The sequence below is a fragment of the Xenopus laevis genome, chromosome 4S (genome assembly GCF_017654675.1).
Source record: "Xenopus laevis strain J_2021 chromosome 4S, Xenopus_laevis_v10.1, whole genome shotgun sequence".
NCBI classification, from domain to species: Eukaryota; Metazoa; Chordata; class Amphibia; order Anura; family Pipidae; genus Xenopus; species Xenopus laevis.
Genome location: NC_054378.1, coordinates 32,625,779 through 32,646,521, shown reverse-complemented (window position 1 = coordinate 32,646,521; position 20,743 = coordinate 32,625,779). Strand labels below are relative to the sequence as shown.

General features: G+C 40.2%; 1 protein-coding gene across 1 annotated transcript in view; it reads right to left on the bottom strand.

The window, feature by feature from the left end:
• Positions 1-441: 441 nt before the first annotated feature.
• rspry1.S (ring finger and SPRY domain containing 1 S homeolog) overlaps positions 442-20,743 on the bottom strand; it is a 50,572-nt gene continuing 30,270 nt past the window's right edge. Inside the window, 7 exon segments of the mRNA NM_001094129.1 lie at positions 442-1,311; positions 4,366-4,470; positions 6,096-6,248; positions 8,910-9,012; positions 9,675-9,786; positions 10,106-10,249; positions 10,406-10,521. Coding sequence (NP_001087598.1) covers positions 1,215-1,311; positions 4,366-4,470; positions 6,096-6,248; positions 8,910-9,012; positions 9,675-9,786; positions 10,106-10,249; positions 10,406-10,521 — 830 coding nt within the window. The 3' untranslated portion in view covers positions 442-1,214.

Sequence of the window (20,743 nt, the reverse complement as noted above, 5' to 3'; positions counted from 1 at the left end):
GCCCACAAACAAACAGCAACTGAATGCCGCTGTAGTAAAGGCCTGGCAGAGCATTAAAAAGGAGGAAACCCAGAATCTGGTGATGTCCACGAGTTCAAGGCTAAAGGCTGTCATTGCCAGCAAAGGGTTTTCAACCAAGTATTAGAAATGAACATTTCATTTGCAGTTTTTTAATTTGTCTAATTATTTTTGAGCCCCTGAAATTATGTAATTGTGTTAAAAAAGGCTTTAGTTCCTCACATTTTTATGCAATCTTTTTGTTCAACCCACTGAATTAAAGCTGAAAGTCTGCAGTTCAACTGCATCTGAGTTATTTAATTTAAAATTCATTAATGTCCTGCACAAAACGAAAATTACAAAAAATTTGTCCATGTCCAAAGATTTATCGACCTAACTATGTTATGACACAAAAAACTACAGAAAACCACTTCAATGCCAAAGTGCTCTTGAAACCTTTTTTAAAAATGTGACTGTAGAGAGACAAAATATACTTGCAGGTGAACACAAATCTTTTTTTTACATGTACCTATTTACAGCATGAATAACTTTCAATTAACAACATTCATCAGTACAAATACATGATTAAATAATTATATGGTTGGTCACAATGTCAAGAGAGGCTTGGAAAAAAAAAACTGGAATAAGTCGCTTATAAATATTGTAAAAGATTTCCAAATCTTATAAACCACTATTGAGTACAGATTACAAAAACCTGGACGTTTACACCTGTATCATTTGCTGAAGATGTAACCAATATTCTTTGGAATAAATTAAGTCCTAAACTTTGACTCGCTAACCACTATAACTCCATAATCCACTTTTAATAATGAAAACCACTGACCAGCAGGCGGCTACATGAATTAAAAAAAAAAATTAAAAAAAAATTGGTCAAATACTGTATTTTGTCTGGCAAAAATAAACACTTTAGAACATTGTACAACTTTTTTTTTTGAAAAAACAATGATGCATAAATTTAGTGCAAAACAACCCCCCCTCGCCAAAAAAAGATGAGATCATCCAGAGTATCTAGTAAATGCTCTGTCTGCTCCGTGTCAATCTCTTCATGCCGATGACAGACCGGGTTCATTCACATTCGATTACTGCTATAAAATATGGCCATTTTGTCAAAGCAGAAAAAAAAGTGATTTGCAGATATTTGCATTTATCAGTTTGTTGTCCTTTTCAAAGGGAAAATACTCTCTCTTCCACAAATGTCAAGATATATGTGAAATCTGTCGGACTCGAGTTTTTATCTCTTGGCGGCACAATGGGCAAGTTTCAAGTTGCAGGGCACATTCCATGCAGATATCACTGGGGGGCGGGGACAAAGAAAAAAAAAAAACCAAAACATTTACTATTAATAGTTATTTTTTACAGTTCGTCATGTATTAGAACAAATAATTTTTGTTGATGGTTTAAATTAAAAAAGAATACTGTGAACGGGCAGCCAGCGGCATATGATGTCCTCTACACCCCAAATTGGAGAATTGTCAGCTTTTATCCAGAAATCTCAGAATTGTGGCTTTCTACCATAGACTTAATTTTAATGAAATAATTAAAGTTTTTAAAAAAGGGCCCATACTTAAAGGGGAACCATTGAGAAAATGAAAATTTAATATAAGCGTCCTAATATAAGAAACTTTCTAAATACAATCAATTAAAAATTCTGTATTGTTTCTGAAATAATCAAGTTTATATTCACTATTCCTCTCTCAGCATCGGTTTCTCTTCATTCTGTCTTCATACAGCAGTTGGGTGTCAGATGAATGATCAAATACACAGTATCTTATAGGGGGGCTCCCTTTCCTAACAGATGTATTAAAGCTCGCTCAAATAATCGATTCAAGTACAAACAAAATCTAACGAAATAACTACCTTTTGCACAAATTCTGCGTGATGTCTGGTGATTTTAATAGAGTGAGCTCTAATACATCTTCTAAGCAAAACGAGCCCCCCTATAAGATATATTAGATCATTCATCTGACACCCAACTCCTGAATGAAGATAGAATGAGGAGAAACAGATGCTGAGAGGGGAATAGTGAAGATAAACTGGATTATTTCAGAAACTGTAAAATAATTTTTAATTGGTTGTGAAAGTTTCTTGTTTTAGTATGCTAATCCTATATTCAATTTTCATTAGTTCCCCTTTAAATATGCCAACCACACCAAATAAACACTCAAGGTCCCATTCTTACCCATACTCTGTACAATGTAAAGAATTCTGAATATGTAGATTACCAACTAATGCAGCATTTTGCTCTCTTTCAAAAAAAGGGGTCGCTGACCCTGGCAGCCAAAAAAATATTGCTGTGTGAGGCTACAAGTTTGTTACTTTTACCCTTTAATTCTTATCTTTCTGTTCAGGCCTCTCCTATTATTCAAACCACTGCCTGGTAGCTAGGCTAAATTGGACCCTTGCAATCTCATAGTTAGTTAAATGCCAGATTGGAAAGATGCTGAATATGAAGAATATGTATAACAAGTAAACATAAAATGAAGCCCAATTGCAAATTGTCTCAGAATATCACTCTTTTGTACGAATTCTCTTTTTGTACAATGTTAAAAGTGGAATTACTTTACAGAGGACAAAGGCCACACAAGTAGAAGCCTATATAGTTGCTATCCATCTGCCAATTGCAAGTACTCTTATGTTATCTTATTTTAACATTTATTAATAAGGTTATCTTAAGGTGAACACCCCTTTTACTGCTCTGAGAACAGTCTGTATTCAATTTGGCAACAAATGTGGGATTTGTAATGTACTTAAAAAGTGTGGATTAAAATGATTCCTGTTTACACCAGTAACTTTTCAATAATGTATGCTTGCTGCTAGCAAAGGGTTGATGGTACATTGCTTCATTCACATGTTCATCGTTTTTTCTGTTCAATTAACCAAAATTAAACTTTTCTCTGCTTGCTAAGTTACTAGACTGGAACAATCTTTGCTAGATAATACCCATTTGTACTGTCAAACTGCTCCTTTCCTTTTATCCTTCTACCATGCTTCTAGCCCTCTTCCGTTTTTTTGTCCTGCCCAGAACTAATCCTTCATTAGCGCATTCCCTAGTCCCTCAATTTCGTTGGATGCGGAGATGCATTGTGGGGATGGGAGGTTAAACTTAATATTTCATATCTCAAGAATTCCAAGAAGCAGCATCTTCTCTATTTTATCTAAATTACTAATCTTGGCTGTATGCTTTATTTAGCTAAAAAAACAGTTATGGCCCTTTTTCCTCTCCACTGGGTGAAGACATTCCACCTGCAACCCAGGGCTTGACAAGAAATCTCTCAGTGCCCCTTAAAGTGGACCTGTCACCCAGACACAAATATCTGTATAATAAAAGTCCTTTTCAAAATAAACATGAAATCCAATTTCTATTTTTTATTAAAGCATTCATAGCTGTTGTAAGCTCATTTAAAAATCTCAGCTGTCAATCAAATATTGTCTGCCACTCCTCTATGACCTGGGCATAGAGGCGGGGCAGACAATTATTTTCACTTTCCATTCAGCATTTCCTAGATGTCACTGCTCTCCACATATTCCCCCGTTCTCTTTACCATTTAATTGTGTAGCCAGGGCATGGGGATGGACATCAGGTCCCCCATTCTGGTGTACAAACAAGACTCTGAGATGATACAAGGCTTGCCTTAATATCAGTGTCCAATGTCTGCTCGCTGCTTGCTATAATTTTGAAATCACAGACTGAAGGAAGCAAGATTCAAATAACTTATATAGTGTAATTAAAGTTAATTTTGCTTGACTAATGTGATTAGGATTTTTAATAATTTTTTGGGTGACGGGTCCCCTTTAAGGGTGGTTCACTTTCAAGTTAACTTTTAGTATCGCTATAGAATAGATAATTCTTAGCAACTTTTCAATTGGCCTTCATTTTTATTTGTTATAGTTTTTTTTTCTCTTAAATATTTCCCTTATTCTAACTTTCCAGCTTAGAAATGAGGGCACCATTAATGCTCTGTAAGGATAAAAATGTATGGTTATTGCTACTTTTTAATTATTCATATTTATAGTCAGGCCATCTCCTATTCATATTGTTCAAACCAATCATAATAGGGCAATAGGGACCCTAGAAACCATATTGCCAAAATTGCAACTGGAGAGCTGCTACATAAAAAGCTAATTAACTCAAAAACCACAATTAAAAAAATGAAAACCAAATTGTCTCAGAATATCACTATATCATACTAAAAGTTAATTTAAAGGCAAATAACCTCTTTAAGCTATAGTGCAGCATTCCATTCGTGTCAGGTGACGATCAATCAAATGCCTTTCTCTTGTCAAAGATTTTAAAACCTTACTCTCATTATGAAGACCAGGTTCCACCCAATATCACACTTCACTCACCTGTGTCCACATGGTCTTAGTTCCGTGTCTGCTAACTCGTCACAGCAAAGGGTACAGCAGTTTTCTCTAATGCTCACTTGTTTTAACAACGCCAGCCTCCTGTGCCTGAAAGAAAGCAGTAGTCAAAAAAAATCAGTTTCCGTTAATGTGAATTTTAAACTGTAAAAAGGGTTATCCAAAGGCCAAGTTTAATATTACTGCCTTAAAATTTAGAGGAAGCATGACGTCCTAAACAAACAAAAAAAATTAATTACTTGGTACAGCTTCTTAATGGGACAAAAACATTTTTATTCTGACAATTTATGTTGAAGTGTTTGATTTAAGCAGAAAAACAATCCTTTCATATTTTAGCATTAGTGGCCCCAAGCATCGTCTTAACTGTTAACAAGTGTCATGTTCATTATTCATGTTTATGGGGTTAACAAAAGGGTTTCTTTTTCCCCAGTCTCTTATCTACCAGCTCTATATACCTTTAGAAGTACAATTCCCTTCACACAGATTTTAAAGGTATACTGTGTAGAAGGACAAAAATACAAGAACAAACAAGCTAAACCTAACAATAGGGCAGCATCATAAAGATTACAAGAGGGAAGTAGAGGATGTTACTGTGGATACTGGAGATCCTTAGAGGGTCTTGGAAACAGAACATGTGGCAAACAGCTACCTGTGTTCAATGGAAGAACTGCAAAGCAGTTGAAAACAGGCTTTAGGAGGTAACTTCATAACAAGAATACACTGACACTCACAGCTGGTTCAAGCAGGGAGATGCAATTGCGTGTTTATTTGCAGAAATGCAACGTTTCGTGGCTATACCCCTTTGTCAAGCATTTTAGGAGGTAACTGCCAACACAGTGGAATGCTATTAATTGAAAATAAGTAGAATAATCATTTGTTTCTTAAGATCTGTTAGCCAGATACAAAAATCAGATAAAGCTTCATAGCTTATATCATAGAGAAATATCTTGGTACTAGAGACTGGGCCACAGATGCTTCAGTCAGTAAAGTGCCATTGTCCCAAGAGTGGGCAGTGGTTTGTATGCTCAATGCCAATTAAAACTCACTTAAGGAGGTAATAAACTTTTAATGACCATAACAGTAGTTGCAAAAAAAAACAAAAAAAAAACAAAAAAAAACTTACAGTTCACCCGCATTGGCACTTTTCCAGAAAAGCTGGTCTATGCATTTCATATGGAGTAAACTGAGGTATCTTTACAGAAAAGATACATATTCTCATAGTTAGTTTTCCATATGAGATTACATTGACACACTGCCACTGGACATTAAAACCCAAACTGCTTTCAGACTACTTTGGGGAGAACCTAACTAAACAACATGAGTGTCAGATGGGCCTGGTCCCCGCTTTCTTAATAATGTTTCTTTCTCTCCTTACTATAGGATTCCTACCTTTTTCCTCCCATGCTTTTCTTTCGGTTTCTTTTTTTCCCTTCTTTAACATTGTAATGTAACAATCAAACAACAGTACAATGACCATGAACAGTAATGCTTACACACAAAATCAATCAACCATGATGTAAACGTTATGACATTGTTTATTATGTCTGTAAAATGCACTACATGACAAAAAAACAAAACAAAAAAAAGATATGTTCCACACTGTAACTGAAATAGAAAGAAGTGGGAAAAGACTGAAAGGGTTTGAGCAGACAAGGCCTACAAGTAATGGGTAAACAGCATCAAATATATACAATAAGTATAATGTTTATTTTTACCTGGGCAATATAACTTTTTCTTCAGGTGCCAAAAATGCATAATCATTGAAAGTGCTAAATTTACTTGCAGGCGGATATTTGAAGGGTTTTGCTCCAAAATTAAACTCACATTGCTGATAGGACATAAAACTTGCTGCAGCAAAGAAACCAGATCTGGGAAGAAAGAATCATATGGCAAATGGTCAGTGCTGCAAAGTGGTCCATTTATTTTTTAATGGAGGAAGCAGGCTACACTACATGCAAAGGCAGGGCTATTTACTGTGAGGCCAGTCCAACATACAGAACCATTGGGGGGCCTGCCAAGTTTCGTTCTCTGATAAACTAAGCAGAAAATTGCTGAGCTCTATAACTTTATTTCACAAGGACCCTTCAATGTCTTATTACACCTCTGAATACAAGGCAGTTGGTAGTGCTAAACCTACAGACTACAACTGTGTAATACAGTGGTGTGAAAAACTATTTGCCCCCTTCCTGATTTCTTATTCTTTTGCATGTTTGTCACACTTAAATGTTTCTGCTCATCAAAAACCGTTAACTATTAGTCAAAGATAACATAATTGAACACAAAATGCAGTTTTTCAATTAAGGTTTACGTTATTAAGGGAGAAAAAAAACTCCAAATCTACATGGGCCTGTGTGAAAAAGTGATTGCCCCCCTTGTTAAAAAATAACTTAACTGTGGTTTATCACACCTGAGTTCAATTTCTGTACTCACCCCCAGGCCTGATTACTGCCTCACCTGTTTCAATCAAGAAATCACTTAAATAGGAGCTACCTGACACAGAGAAGTAGACCAAAAGCACCTCAAAAGCTAGACATCATGCTAAGATCCAAAGAAATTCAGGAACAAATGAGAACAAAAGTAATTGAGATCTATCAGTCTGGTAAAGGTTATAAAGCCATTTCTAAAGCTTTGGGACTCCAGCGAACCACAGTGAGAGCCATTATCCACAAAAGGCAAAAAAATGGAACAGTGGTGAACCTTCCCAGGAGTGGCCGGCCGACCAAAATTACCCCAAGAGCGCAGATACAACTCATCCGAGAGGCCACAAAAGACCCCAGGACAACATCTGCAGGCCTCACTTGCCTCAATTAAGGTCAGTGTTCACGACTCCACCATAAGAAAGAGACTGGGCAAAAACGGCCTGCATGGCAGATTTCCAAGGCACAAACCACTTTTAAGCAAAAAGAACATTAAGGCTTGTCTCAATTTTGCTAAAAAACATCTCAATGATTGCCAAGACTTTTGGGAAAATACCTTGTGGACCGACGAGACAAAAGTTGAACTTTTTGGAAGGTGCGCGTCCCGTTACATCTGGCGTACAAGTAACACAGCATTTCAGAAAAAGAACATCATACCAACAGTAAAATATGGTGGTGGTAGTGTGATGGTCTGGGGTTGTTTTGCAGCTTCAGGACCTGGAAGACTTGCTGTGATAGATGGAACCATGAATTCTACTGTCTACCAAAAAATCCTGAAGGAGAATGTCCGGCCATCTGTTCGTCAACTCAAGCTGAAGCGATCTTGGGTGCTGCAGCAGGACAATGACCCAAAACACACCAGCAAATCCACCTCTGAATGGCTGAAGAAAAACAAAATGAAGACTTTGGAGTGGCCCAGTCAAAGTCCTGACCTGAATCCTATTGAGATGTTGTGGCATGACCTTAAAAAGGCGGTTCATGCTAGAAAACCCTCAAATAAAGCTGAATTACAACAATTCTGCAAAGATGAGTGGGCCAAAATTCCTCCAGAGCGCTGTAAAAGACTCGTTGCAAGTTATCGCAAATGCTTGATTGCAGTTATTGCTGCTAAGGGTGGCCCAACCAGTTATTAGGTTCAGGGGGCAATTACTTTTTCACACAGGTTTGGATTTCTTTTCTCCCTAAATAATAAAAACCCTCATTTAAAAACTGCATTTTGTGTTTACTTGTGTTATCTTTGACTATCTTTGACTAATAGTTAAATGTGTTTGATGATCAGAAACATTTTGTGTGACAAACATGCAAAAGAATAAGAAATCCGGAAGGGGGCAAATAGTTTTTCACACCACTGTATTTGTATTCTAAAGGAAAAGCCAACACTATATCTCAGTTATATCAATGTAAGAGGTTAATGTAGAAACATATCAATGCCAATCAGCATCTAAGTAAAGAGCGGTGTCTCCTACATGACCTCACTTGCCTCACCTATTAGCTCTGTAGCAGCATCTTTGTTCTACTTGTGCAACTAGTAATACGACTAGTTTAATTCAAGCTCAGAATACCAAATTTCAACATAGAACACTGTGAATGAGATGTTTAGATTCTGTGATCCTAAGTGGTTGGGGGAAATTGTCCCTGAAAGTAAGAGGCAGACTATTTGGGCAATGACAAATGAAGAGATTAGTCGCATTGCAATTCATCTCCTCTTGGATTGGGTAACTAGTCTTCTCCAAATGCATCCCCAGTGGCTAACATGCAAATTGCAGCTGGGGAAGCATTTAGAGGAGTTTATTCATTGTAATTGCCCTGGTTTCCTCTCAGTCTGAAAAAGTCAAATGCCATGAATATGCTGATCTTTTTAAACAGGTGCTTAGTGATGCTGTCCATTATAATCGCATTTAAGTGATAGAATTTGTATCACGTTTCTCACTGAAACGTATATTAAAAATAATGTACCCCCTGTTGTAAAATGAGGATAATAGAAATCACCTTGGCGTCCAAGTGAATTTTACATCCTCATATTACAGTAGGGGACATATCCCCTTATATAGAATTTGCAATTGTAAAATGATGCATATATTAGAAAATAATTTTACGATACATATTACTTACGTTGCAGATGAGAAAACTTGCTTTTCAGGAGGAAGTTGGCAACCATTTAAAGAGAAAATCATGAGTTTTTTTTGTAGGTCTAATAAAAAGCCCACTGTGTCCCCTAAAATAAACAAACGTTTATTGAAGACAAAAGTATTATTACAAAATTCTAGATATTTTCAAAAATTTCTGAACAAGTTCTTAATTCAGACATTAACATATAAACACCACCACCAAAAAACAGCCCCCCAAAAATGCATTAATGGGCATCTGAATTCAAAAATTTAATTCATGTAAACTTTCTTCTGGTGGTGCTTTATATGTAATTTTGCAATTTACATTAATTTTCTATTTTAAGAAGTTTTTAATATATTTGCATTTTTCAGCTGCTAATACCAGGCTTTTGGTTAGTCTGCAAGTCAGCAAATCAAAAGTTAACGGATTATAGAAAGTGCAAAGAAAGTTAGACAGATAGGCTTGTCATTTCAAACATTGTTTGTGCATTGTACATTGTATACTTCATATACATAGCAAAACATCTGCTCCTTTTCTGCCCTCCAGGAGAGGACAATGGTGCCTGGGTGCTGCAATACCTCTCCAGAGACTACTAAATGCATATGTGTAATTTATTAAAGCATTCATGTTTATTTAGCAGTATAATGTAATGATATTATCAGGCAAACAATGACAACCAAAAATAGCATTTGTCACCAATTGGTAAGAAAGTAGTTATATACTTTAAAAAAAAACGCATAATGATCACAACATCCAGCAGGTTCATACCTTCTTTCCAACAAGGATGCTGGTGAGGTTTACTTTTAGCATTGTACCAGATCAGCTGCCGGCAGCCGTCATATGCACAGGAATACTCATCATCCCCAATACCATATCCTTCCTAAAAACAATGCATGAATTAGACATTCTGGCCTGAATTAAATATGCATAGGTGAAGCCAGGCAAATTTTAGACAATGTCTAGTACCTGAAATTACAAAATCTTTACATTTCATTTCAGGGATCAACTTCTGACCGTCATGAACGCTCACCTTTGACCAAGATGTTATATCAAATTCCTATACAGGTTTGATTTTTTTCCCCTGTTCCTTATGAACCTCTGTGATTGTAAAATGTAGTTGTTGTAGTAAATTAATTACAATAACTATCCCACTTCACTTATTGATAGCACAAGGAAATGGCATATTCTACAAAACTTACATGATTGAGAAATTTGCTGTCTTTTGTGGCCCAGCCTATCTGCATGACTCCAGAGGTTATAACAGTCACTTCATAGTACCATACACCAGAGTCAACACAGAAAGTGCAGCGAACACTCTCAAAGGAAGAAGCGTCACATCTAGCCTAACAAACAGGAAATGAAAATCACTAAAGGGCAAAGGGCTTCATAAATAACAGACAAAATTCTCCATGTAGAGGAATTGTATTGCTGGAAACCAGGCATATTGTAGGGTTTATCAGAAAGAAAGAACAAAGGACATTAAAGAATGCATCCCTTACTTCTAATCCATATGGAGAGATCTTAAGGTACTCGCTCACATCATTGCTGTTAAGCATGGCATTAATTGAAGACAAATTTGCTTTCTCATAGGTCAGTCTTCTGCCATCTTTTAAAACTAAAGAATGGAAACAAAAATTAGTGGTTACATATTCTTAGAAGTACTTCAAGAACTTACATATGAATATTTTTGCTAATTTTTTTAATCATTTTGCAGTATTCCTTGAAGTGATTTTTGTCAAATGTATATTGGTTTAAGGAGTTTCTCCACTATATCCCTGCAAGCCAACTAAAATACAATAAAGGATCGTGTGAAAATATCCAAGACTTAACTTTTGAACAAAATTTTCCTAAATGTTTGATTTTTAGCTTTGTTTGAGTACAAAAAATAGTGTCTTATGGCCATTTTAGGAGAAGGCCTTTTTATGTGAGCCAGTGGAAACGTAGTTGGTGTGCATATTAGTAAAAGTGAGGCTAAAATCAGTAACAGTAGCTGATGTTGCAGGGCAGGTGCTGAATGTGATATGCTATAGTGCCATTGAGCTGGTACAGAAAAAAAAGTATATATATATCTATATCTCTATCTATATATCTATATCTATATCTCTATCTATATATCTATATCTTGAAAGTCCATAATGATGGCAGGATTTACACACCAAAGTCAATATGTATAAAAAGAAAAAAGGTTTATTAATCTGACGTTTCGGTCCCACACAGGAACCTTTTTCAAGGAAACACAGTGCAGTGAAATAATTAAAAATATATAGCCAAAGAGAGGCTAAGTGTTCACAGATCCCACCCACTTCAATGATATCATAGTGTAACAAAACACCATGAAACAAACTGAATTAAAAACACTCTCTGGTTATAACACCGGGTCCCTGGATGTTGTCGTCCATAAATAGGCCAACTCAGGCATCGTGATACATAGACCAATGCTGGAACACCCTGGGGTAGCACAAAAAGCAGGTACCCCCGCCTCAAGGAATAGTTACAGTAGAGGTGGACTGGCTATCATTAAGTAGACTCCTGACTAAGACAACACACACATGGCTCACCACTCTTAACCGGAGTCGATATGGACCAGACTCCCAGACCACAAGTCATAGCAATGCCTTGACTAGTTCTGTTGGGTAATACGGCTAAACATCCCAGGGTTACCTTCTCTTAAGGTTTACCATCAGATGGGAGCAATGCCAAAGTATCCATATAGGACATGAACAAGAGAGAGAGAATGGGTCGTAAAAAACAAAATGTGTTTGTCGTTTGTCTATGCCCACATATCTGTATCCTTGGTCAATCAAATGTGCCCTATCGTTGTATCAGAAGCATAGAGAGCCTTGTCCCAATATCAACACAGTTGCAGCCATGGATCAGCGTGATCAGCCATATACATAGAGTCCTTGTAAACAACCAAACCAACAAGAAAAGTACATGTACACAGGGGTGCTAGATAAAGCAGCACAACGGTAGCGATTCATTGAGACCCCATGGTGTCAAAGTATCCAATATGAAGATCCAGCGTGTTTCTCTACGTAACAATACATTGTCCCTGTCGCCCCCTCAACCAAGTGGCGGCTGATGGTCTATGGCCATACACTTAAATGTGGGTAAGTTATGGCCATGGGCGAGAAAGTGCCTAGCAACTGGCTGTGTGGCTTGACCATCCTTCAGGGCTTTGCTAATTGCTGAGTATTGTCTTTCTACATATTTGCTCTTTTACATATACAATGTTTAGCCATACTATTTTCACACTATAGTCCGGAACCATTGGCATACAATATGGAAGCTTCTGCATTAATAAAAGCATACAGAAATATACAGTATAGTAAGTGGGGCTGATTTACTAAAATTTGTGTTAAATTTTCAATGCAGTTACCTATAGCAACAAAAAAAAAAAGTCCAATTAGAAGTGCGGTATATTTTATGTTTAAAGGTAGAATAAACAGGGTGTGAGCAAGTTTAATACATGCCAAGTTGATCATAGGTCTGTAGCTGGCTCATACTAGACTGTTTGTGGAAGAAAATTGGTTATGCAGTGTCAGTGCCAGCCAGCATATCAAATTCATTTGGGTTAACCTACAGCTTCTGGTTTTCTTCCCACTTAGCTGATCTCACAGTATCACAAACCCACTGTATTGTAACTTAAGTTTCATTGTATAATTTGTGTATAGGGTAAGATCTCTACTGCCAATTACCCACCATGTTTGCTTTGTGCATAGGTAATTTCTTTGAGCTCTACAGTGCACACTGGAGCAAGAGGGTATGTGCTGGATAAAATGTCAGAAAATTCATCATGGGTCAGATAGGGTAGTATTTAGGACAAATGTATTGAAAAAAATGAATAGAAGAGAGCAAACCCTTTTACACTATCAGGGAAAATGTTGATGCTGAAAAACTTATGGGTTATTTTACACTTTGAGCTAAACAGGGAAGTTGAAGCAGGGGATTCATCAGTTGTCAGAGAATCCTTAATATCTACCTTGCTAGATTAAGCACAGAGGTCTTCTGTTTATCTGTGCACTGGGAATCTAATTATTTGCCTTGCAAGTAACAAACATAGAACAACTTTACTTTTCATGTTTGCCCTGTTTGGCTCAATATAAAAACAAAGAATTTTTGTGATTAAAGGGATTCTGTCATGATTTTTATAGTGTAGTTTTTATTAATACATTACAGTTTACTCTGCAAATAATTCACTCTACCATATACAATTTAATTACTGAACCAATTAGCAAGTTTTTTTAAAAAATTGTAATATTAGTGTGTAGGCAGCCATCTCAGGTAATTTCGCCTTGTCATGTGCGTTCAGAGACAGCAAGCACTTTATGATGGAACTGCTTTTAGACAGGCTATTGTTTGTCTATCTCGATGTAACTGAAGGAGTCGTAGTGGGTTTTTACTATTAAATACTGCTCTTCTATCTACCAGGGTTCTGTTATCTTGTGTCAGGGAAATGTTATCTGGTTACCTTCCCATTGTTCTGTTGTTAGTGTGACATGTTTATCAGACCACAAGTCACATGACTGAGGGCACCTGAAACACTGGTAATATGTCTAGTCAGATTTCAAAATTAAATATAAAAAAAAAAATATGATCCTTTGAAAAATGGATTTCAGTGCAGAATTCTGACGGGGCAGCACTATTAACTGATGCTTTTTGAAAAGAAAACGTTTTCCCATGATAGTTTCCCTTTAACATAGCATGATTAACACAAATCCGATCTATTGAACTTATGTTGAAAAGGAGGAAAGAAAGAAAGCTCCTTTGGAGGAGCCACATGTAGTTAACTGCAGTTAGATTAATACACTTTACATATAGATTTTGTTTGATAACCTTTCAATCACTGAAGCGAAATATACATAGTTACATAGTTAAATTTGGTTGAAAAAGTTCAACCCCTCCAAATGAAAACCCAGCATCCATACACACACCCCTCCCTACTTTTAATTAAATTATAAATACCCATACCTATACTAACTATAGAGCTTAGTATCACAATAGCCTTTGATATTATGTCTGTCCAAAAAATCATCCAAGCCATTCTTAAAGGCATTAACTGAATCAGCATCACAACATCACCCGGCAGTGCATTCCACAACCTCACTGTCCTGACGTTGCTTCAAATGAAAGTTCTTTTCTTCTGGTCTAAAGGGGTGGCCTCTGGTACGGTGATCCACTTTAAAGGTAAAAAGGTCCCCTGCTATTTGTCTATAATGTCCTCTAATGTACTTGTAAAGTGTCCCCTCGCAAGCGCCTTTTTTCCAGAGAAAACAACCCCAACCTTGACAGTCTTCCCTCATAATTTAAGTCTTCCATCCCTCTAACCAATTTAGTTGCACGTCTCTGCACTCTCTCCAGCTCATTTATATCCCTCTTAAGGACAGGAGTAAAAAACTGCACTGCATACTCCAGATGAGGCCTTACCAGGGACCTATAAAGAGGCATAATTATGTTTTCATCCCTTGAGTTAATGCCCTTTTTTATGCAAGACAGAACTTTATTTGCTTTAGTAGCCACAGAATGACACTGCCCAGAATTAGACAACGTGTTATCTACAAAGACCCCTAGATCCTTCTCATTTAACGAAACTCCCTACACACTGCCATTTAGTGTATAACTTGCATTTATATTATTTTTGCCAAAGTGCATAACCTTGCATTTATCAACATTGAACCTCATTTTATAGTTTGCTGCCCAGTTTTCTAATTTAGACAAATCACTCTGCAAAGTGGCAGCATCCTGCATGGATCTATAGTTCTGCACAATTTAGTATCATCTGCAAAATAGAAACCGTACTTTCAATGCCCACCTCCAGATCATTAATAAACAAGTTGAAAAGCAAGGGACCTAGTACAGAGCCCTACGGTACTCCACTAACAACACTGGTCCAATTAGAAAATGTTCCATTTACCACAACTCTTTGTAGTCTATCTTTTAGCCAGTTCTCTATCCAGGTACAAATACTATGTTCCAGGCCAACATTCCTTAATTTAACCAGTAACCTTTTGTATGGCACTGTATCAACATCCAATGCCATCCCAGAATCGAGGTCTCTACTTACCTTCTCATAAAAAGAAATTAAGTTATTCTGGCAAGATCTATTACGCATAAAACCATGCTGGCACAAACTCATAGTATTATGATTTGCTATGAAGTCCAGTATCTTATCCTTTATTAACCCTTCCTACCACTGACGTAAGACTAACTGGCCTATAGTTTTGAGGCTGAGAACGGGATCCTTTTTTGAATAGAGGCACCACATTAGCAATTCGCCAGTCTCTCGGCACTATGCCAGATCTCAATGAATCCTTAAAAATTAAGTAAAGAGGTTTGGCAATCACAGAGCTAAGCTCGCTAATTACCCTGGGATGAATACCATCTGGCCCCGGACCTTTGTTAATCTTAACATGTTCTAGTCTCTTTTGAATTTCTTCATGTGTGAACCATGCATCATTAGTTGTATTACTAGAATTGGTACTATTAAGAAGGAAACCTTCACTTAACGGTTCCTCATTTGTGTAGACAGAGGAAAAAAGGAGATTTTGTGTACTCACCGTTAAATCTTTTTCTCTTGGTCACTTGGGGGACACAGGGACAGTGGGGTATAGCTGGTACCTCCAGGAGGGCAGGACACAACAGTAGGAAAAACTTAAACCCCTCCTCTACTGGCTATACCCCCAGCAGGCGGAGCTTAGATCAGTTTGTTCCAAAGTCAACAGGAAAAATTTAATTAACCGTAAAACCTAGTATTAAACATGTCTAACGGAAAAATGAGGGCCTGAGTCCAGGGAGGGAAGCCCTGTGTCCCCCAAGTGACCAAGAGAAAAAGATTTAACGGTGAGTACACAAAATCTCCTTTTCTCTAAGTCATCTTGGGGGACACAGGGACAGTGGGGACGTACCAAAGCTGTCCCCTTAAATCTCCGGGAGGGAGAGTGAGGCCTAGGTGGAAGTAACCACAGCGGCTTGAAGCACCCTTCTGCCAAAGCGAGTGTCAGAAGCCGCAAAGTTATCGAAATGGTAAAACTTTGAAAAGGAGTGGACAGAGGTCCACGTAGCTGCCTTGCACAGCTGTTCTGCTGATGCTTGGTTCCTGAACGCCCAGGACGTACTCATTCCCCTAGTAGAGTGGGCTGTGAGTCTAGAAGGTGGCGTTCTTCCACGTGCCACGTAGGCTCGTTGAATCGCTTGCTTGATCCAGCGTGAAATGGATGATTTTTTGGCCGCGCCTCCTTGGTGGGGGCCTGAAGGAATGACAAGTAAGGAGTCCACTTTGCGAAAGTCCTGTACTCTGTGCAGGTAAAACTTTAGGGCTCTGACAGGATCCAGGGTATGTAGAGCCCTCTCCTTAGGATTGGAAGGTGAGGGACAAAAGGTCGGTATAGTAATCTCTTGGTTTAAGTGAAAATCAGATACAACTTTAGGCAAAAAAGATGGAATGGTGCGTAGAACCGCCCTATCATGGTGAAAAACGAGGAAAGGTGGTTTGCATGACAGTGCGCTGAGCTCAGAAACACATCTTGCAGTGGCAATGGCCAGAAGGAAGGTGGTTTCCCAGGTAAGCCAGAGAAGCGGTACGGATCCTAATGGCTCGAAAGGAGGGTCTTGGAGAGCTCGTAGAACTAGGGTGAGATCCCAAAGAGGAGCTGGTGCTCGAACTGGAGGAGCCAAATGTGATACTCCCTGCATAAAAGTCTTGACGTCAGGTAGGAGAGCAATTCGTTTCTGAAAAAGGACAGATAAGGCAGAGACTTGTGACTTAAGAGAACCAAGGGATAGACCCATGGAGAGGCCCTCTTGCAGGAACTCAAGTATGTTCAGAATGGAGAATCGCTTGAACTGCTTCTTATGACTTACACACCATTGGTGGTAGGTAGACCAGACTCTATGGTAAGTCCTTGCCGAGACAGGCTTTCTGGCTGCGCACATGGTATTAGCTACTGACTTGGAAAACCCTTTCTGGGTCAGGATTTCGATTTCAAGAGCCATGCCGTCAAACTTAGATTTGTTGGATTTGGGTGGCAAATCGGTCCTTGAGTTAGAAGATCGGGGACTTGAGGTAGGGTCCAAGGCTCTGCTACGGACATGTTGAGAAGGTCTGTGTACCAGGAGCGTCTCGGCCATCTTGGAGCTATGAGGATGAGAGTGGTCTGCTCTCGCTGAAGCTTCCTGAGAGTCCTGGGTACTAGAGGTAGGGGCGGAAATGCATAGGCCAGCTGGAATTGCCACTTGGCTGTTAGTGCGTCTGCTGTTATCGCCAGTGGATCTCTGTAACGAGCTATGAACGCTGGTACCCTTCGGTTGTGCCTGGTCGCCATTAGATCCACTTCTGGAGTGCCCCACATCTGTGGTGTTATCTCCTGGAAGATCTCGTCCTTCAATGACCACTCTCCTGGGTCGAGGGATTGTCTGCTTAGATAGTCCGCTTCCCAATTTAGCAGGCCTGGGATGTAAATGGCTGACAGATGGGTCTGGTGAGATTCGGCCCATTTGAAAATTAGATTGACTTCGTCTAGTGCACCTCTGCTTCTTGTGCCCCCCTGGTGGTTGATATAGGCGACTGCGATGGCGTTGTCGGACTGTATCTTTATGGCCTGACCCTGTAGAATTTGTTGCCAATGGATTAGAGCTAGACGGACTGCACGAATTTCGAGCAGGTTGATCTGTAATCTCACTTCCAGTGAGTTCCATTGACCCCGAGCAGAGTGGCCCTCTAGAACTGCCCCCCATCCGAAGAGGCTCGCGTCCGTCGTGAGTATGCGCCATGTCGGCTCTCCCATGGGTTTGCCCAAGGATAGATGAGTGCTGTCCAACCACCAGAGGAGAGACGCTCTTGTCCTGCCGGATAGTCGAATCTCTTGAAAAAGGGATTTCCTCTTCCAAAACCTCAGAATATTCCACTGGAGCTCCCGTAGATGGAATTGGGCGAATGGTACTGCTTCTATGGTGGATACCATGACCCCTAACACCCTCATGCAGAACTTGACTGAGTGATGGGGCCTCTGAAGAAGGGCCTTCACTAAGGCTTGGAGATGACTGACCTTCTCTTGAGGTAGGTAAATCCTCTGTGTTTGTGTATTGAATTGCATGCCAAGGAAGACCATTGATTGGCTGGGTGTTAGGGAAGACTTCTCTAGAATGATCACCTGCGCCTTTGAAAGTGTTGATATTGCGCCCAGGAAGGCTGTCTTCTTGTCTGAGTTTTGTGGCAGTCTGGACATGAAGAAACGATTGGGGGGGCTTGAAGCAAATTCTAGATGGTAGCCCTGGGTTACTACCTCGTGGATCCAGGAGTCTTGAATGAGTGCGGTCCATACTTTGGAAAATTTGCTGAGCCTGCCCCCTATCGGACCTGTGACTGCCGAAGTGCAGCTGTAGTCATGCTGAGGCAGTCTTGTCCCCCGCCTTAGGGATGTGTTTCTTGTTTTGCCAGGAGGATCTCTGTTTACTACTAAAACGTCCTCTGTTTGCAAAAGACTGTCGAGGTGGAGAAGATCTCGTGTGCTTGGCCTGGGAGCCACGAAAAATTTTTTCCCCTGCGGAACGAGGGACGAGCCTTAGGTTGTGGTAGTAGGGTGCTCTTGCCCCCTGTTGCTTGGCTGATAATCTTGTCCAGGTCAGGACCGAACAGAAGCTTGCCCTTAAAGGGAATGGAGGTTAGAGACTTTTTTGAGGAAAGGTCTGCTGACCAGAGCTTCATCCAAAGTGATCTACGGGCTGCTACAGAAAGTGCCGATGATCTGCTGATGACCTGCAGTGCATCCAGTGAAGCCTCACATAAGTAGTCATTCGCTTCCTTAATTTGGGAAGCATATTGAGAAAGCTCATGGCGAGGTGTCCCGGAATCAATGGCAGTAAGTAGAGAGTCTGACCAGGACTGGACTGCTCTGCTGACCCATGCCATGGCAAGGACAGGTCGTATCGAGGTGCCTGAAGCTAAGAACACGGAGCGAAGAAGACTTTCCAGTTTCTTATCCATCGAATCCCTGAAAGATGAGGCATCCGGAACAGGAAGAGCGGTGTTTTTGGAGAGCCGGGATACCGGAGGATCCACTGAAGGTGGCATTGACCACCTTTCTATAAGCTCCTTAGGAAATGGATAGAGTCTTTGAAACTTTCGATTTGTCTGAAAACGTCTTTCTGGAGTGTCCCATTCCTGTTGTATGATCTGATCAAGTTGAGCATGAGCAGGAAAAACAGGTGAGGTCTTACTACGACGTTTAAACAGGCTCTTAGTGGTGTCAGATGATGCCCCTGAGTCCTGAAAATGGAGCGTCTCAAGCACAGAGGTAATTAGAGCATCTACAGACTCTGAGGAATTCCTATGTGAATCCGCATCCTCCCTTTCTGAGTCTGATAAGAGTTTGCCTTCTGATTGCCCAAATTCATCGCCGGAATCAGGTAGGAATGGTGAAAAACCTCTAGGAGAATCGCTCTCTTCTTCGGATGGGGAAGGAGCTCTGCGTTTTGAAACTCTCCCCTTTGGCTTATCAAGGCGGGAAAGCAGCTTGTCTAGAGAATGTGCCAACAAAGGTATCCCAGAAGCTAACTGTGATGCCCACTCTGGAGTGGAAGGCAGTTTATGAGAGGGCCCTGGAGGAGGAGAGCTTGTAAGTGGAGACGCAGGCTCCCCTTGAACGCCTTGGTCGACTTGGGGAGGAGCAGGTGTTGGAGATTCAGGACCAACCACAGGTGGCTTGCATTTAGTGCATAAGGGCTCTTTGTGCCCAGGGGGCAAACGTTTGCGGCACAAGCTAAATATCTGACTTGGGCAGAAGGTGCCCCCCTGGAAAAAGTCCTGTCTCCAGATCCCTCAGACATGGTAATAGCATAAAGTAATAAGCAGTATATATAATATATATATATATATATATATTATATATACTGCTTATTACTTTATGCTATTACCATGTCTGAGGGATCTGGAGACAGGACTTTTTCCAGGGGGGCACCTTCTGCCCAAGTCAGATATTTAGCTTGTGCCGCAAACGTTTGCCCCCTGGACATATATATATATATATATATATATATAAATGTCTTAGCTCAGCCGTGCTGTGGTAGGAACCAGCAGAGGAGGCTTTCCCTGGGGACTTTTGCAGCGAAGGCAGGCTGCTACAGTGTCTCCCTCACTTGTCTGTTCTCACAGAGGGGGCTCCAGAGGGCTAGGAGCGTGTGTAACCGCTTCCCACAGAAGCGCTGCTGTTGCGCTATAATGTGCGCACTGTAGCTCCGGTGCGGTAAACAAAATGGCGGCCGCGATCTCAGGCAGCGCGCAGATCACGCGAGAACATCGAGAAAACGGCGCCAGACCTAGAGCGGTTATCTCTCTCTTCGGCGCTGCTTACCAGGAAGTCACTGAAGTGACCGGTACCGCTCTCCTGCCTAATAAAGACGCCTGACACCTCCCTTTTGCACATAGTGCAGCGCTGCCTTGCCCCCTGTCTTCAGTACCCTTAGTATAATGGAGCCAGACAGGGAGCGCGCCTGTGGGAGGGGGGAGAGGAGCAGGCAGAGAGAAGGGGTTAGCAGCCCTGTAACAGAGACGGCTGAAGCAGCCCTTGTCCCTAGGAGACAGACCTCTCTTCTAATATGTAGAGAGAGGGGGAAAAAGAGCAGAGGAGTGGAGGACAGAAGTATACTTACAGAGTCCTGCGTTTTCTCCTCTGTCCTCCGGCCAGTCAGTTTCCACCTAAAAGAGGGGAGACTATTATGAGACTGGATGGTCTTGTACAATAAGAACCCCGGAGTCAGGAGCAAAACATTTTACGTCCTATCCTCCTGAGGACACAACAAAAACTGATCTAAGCTCCGCCTGCTGGGGGTATAGCCAGTAG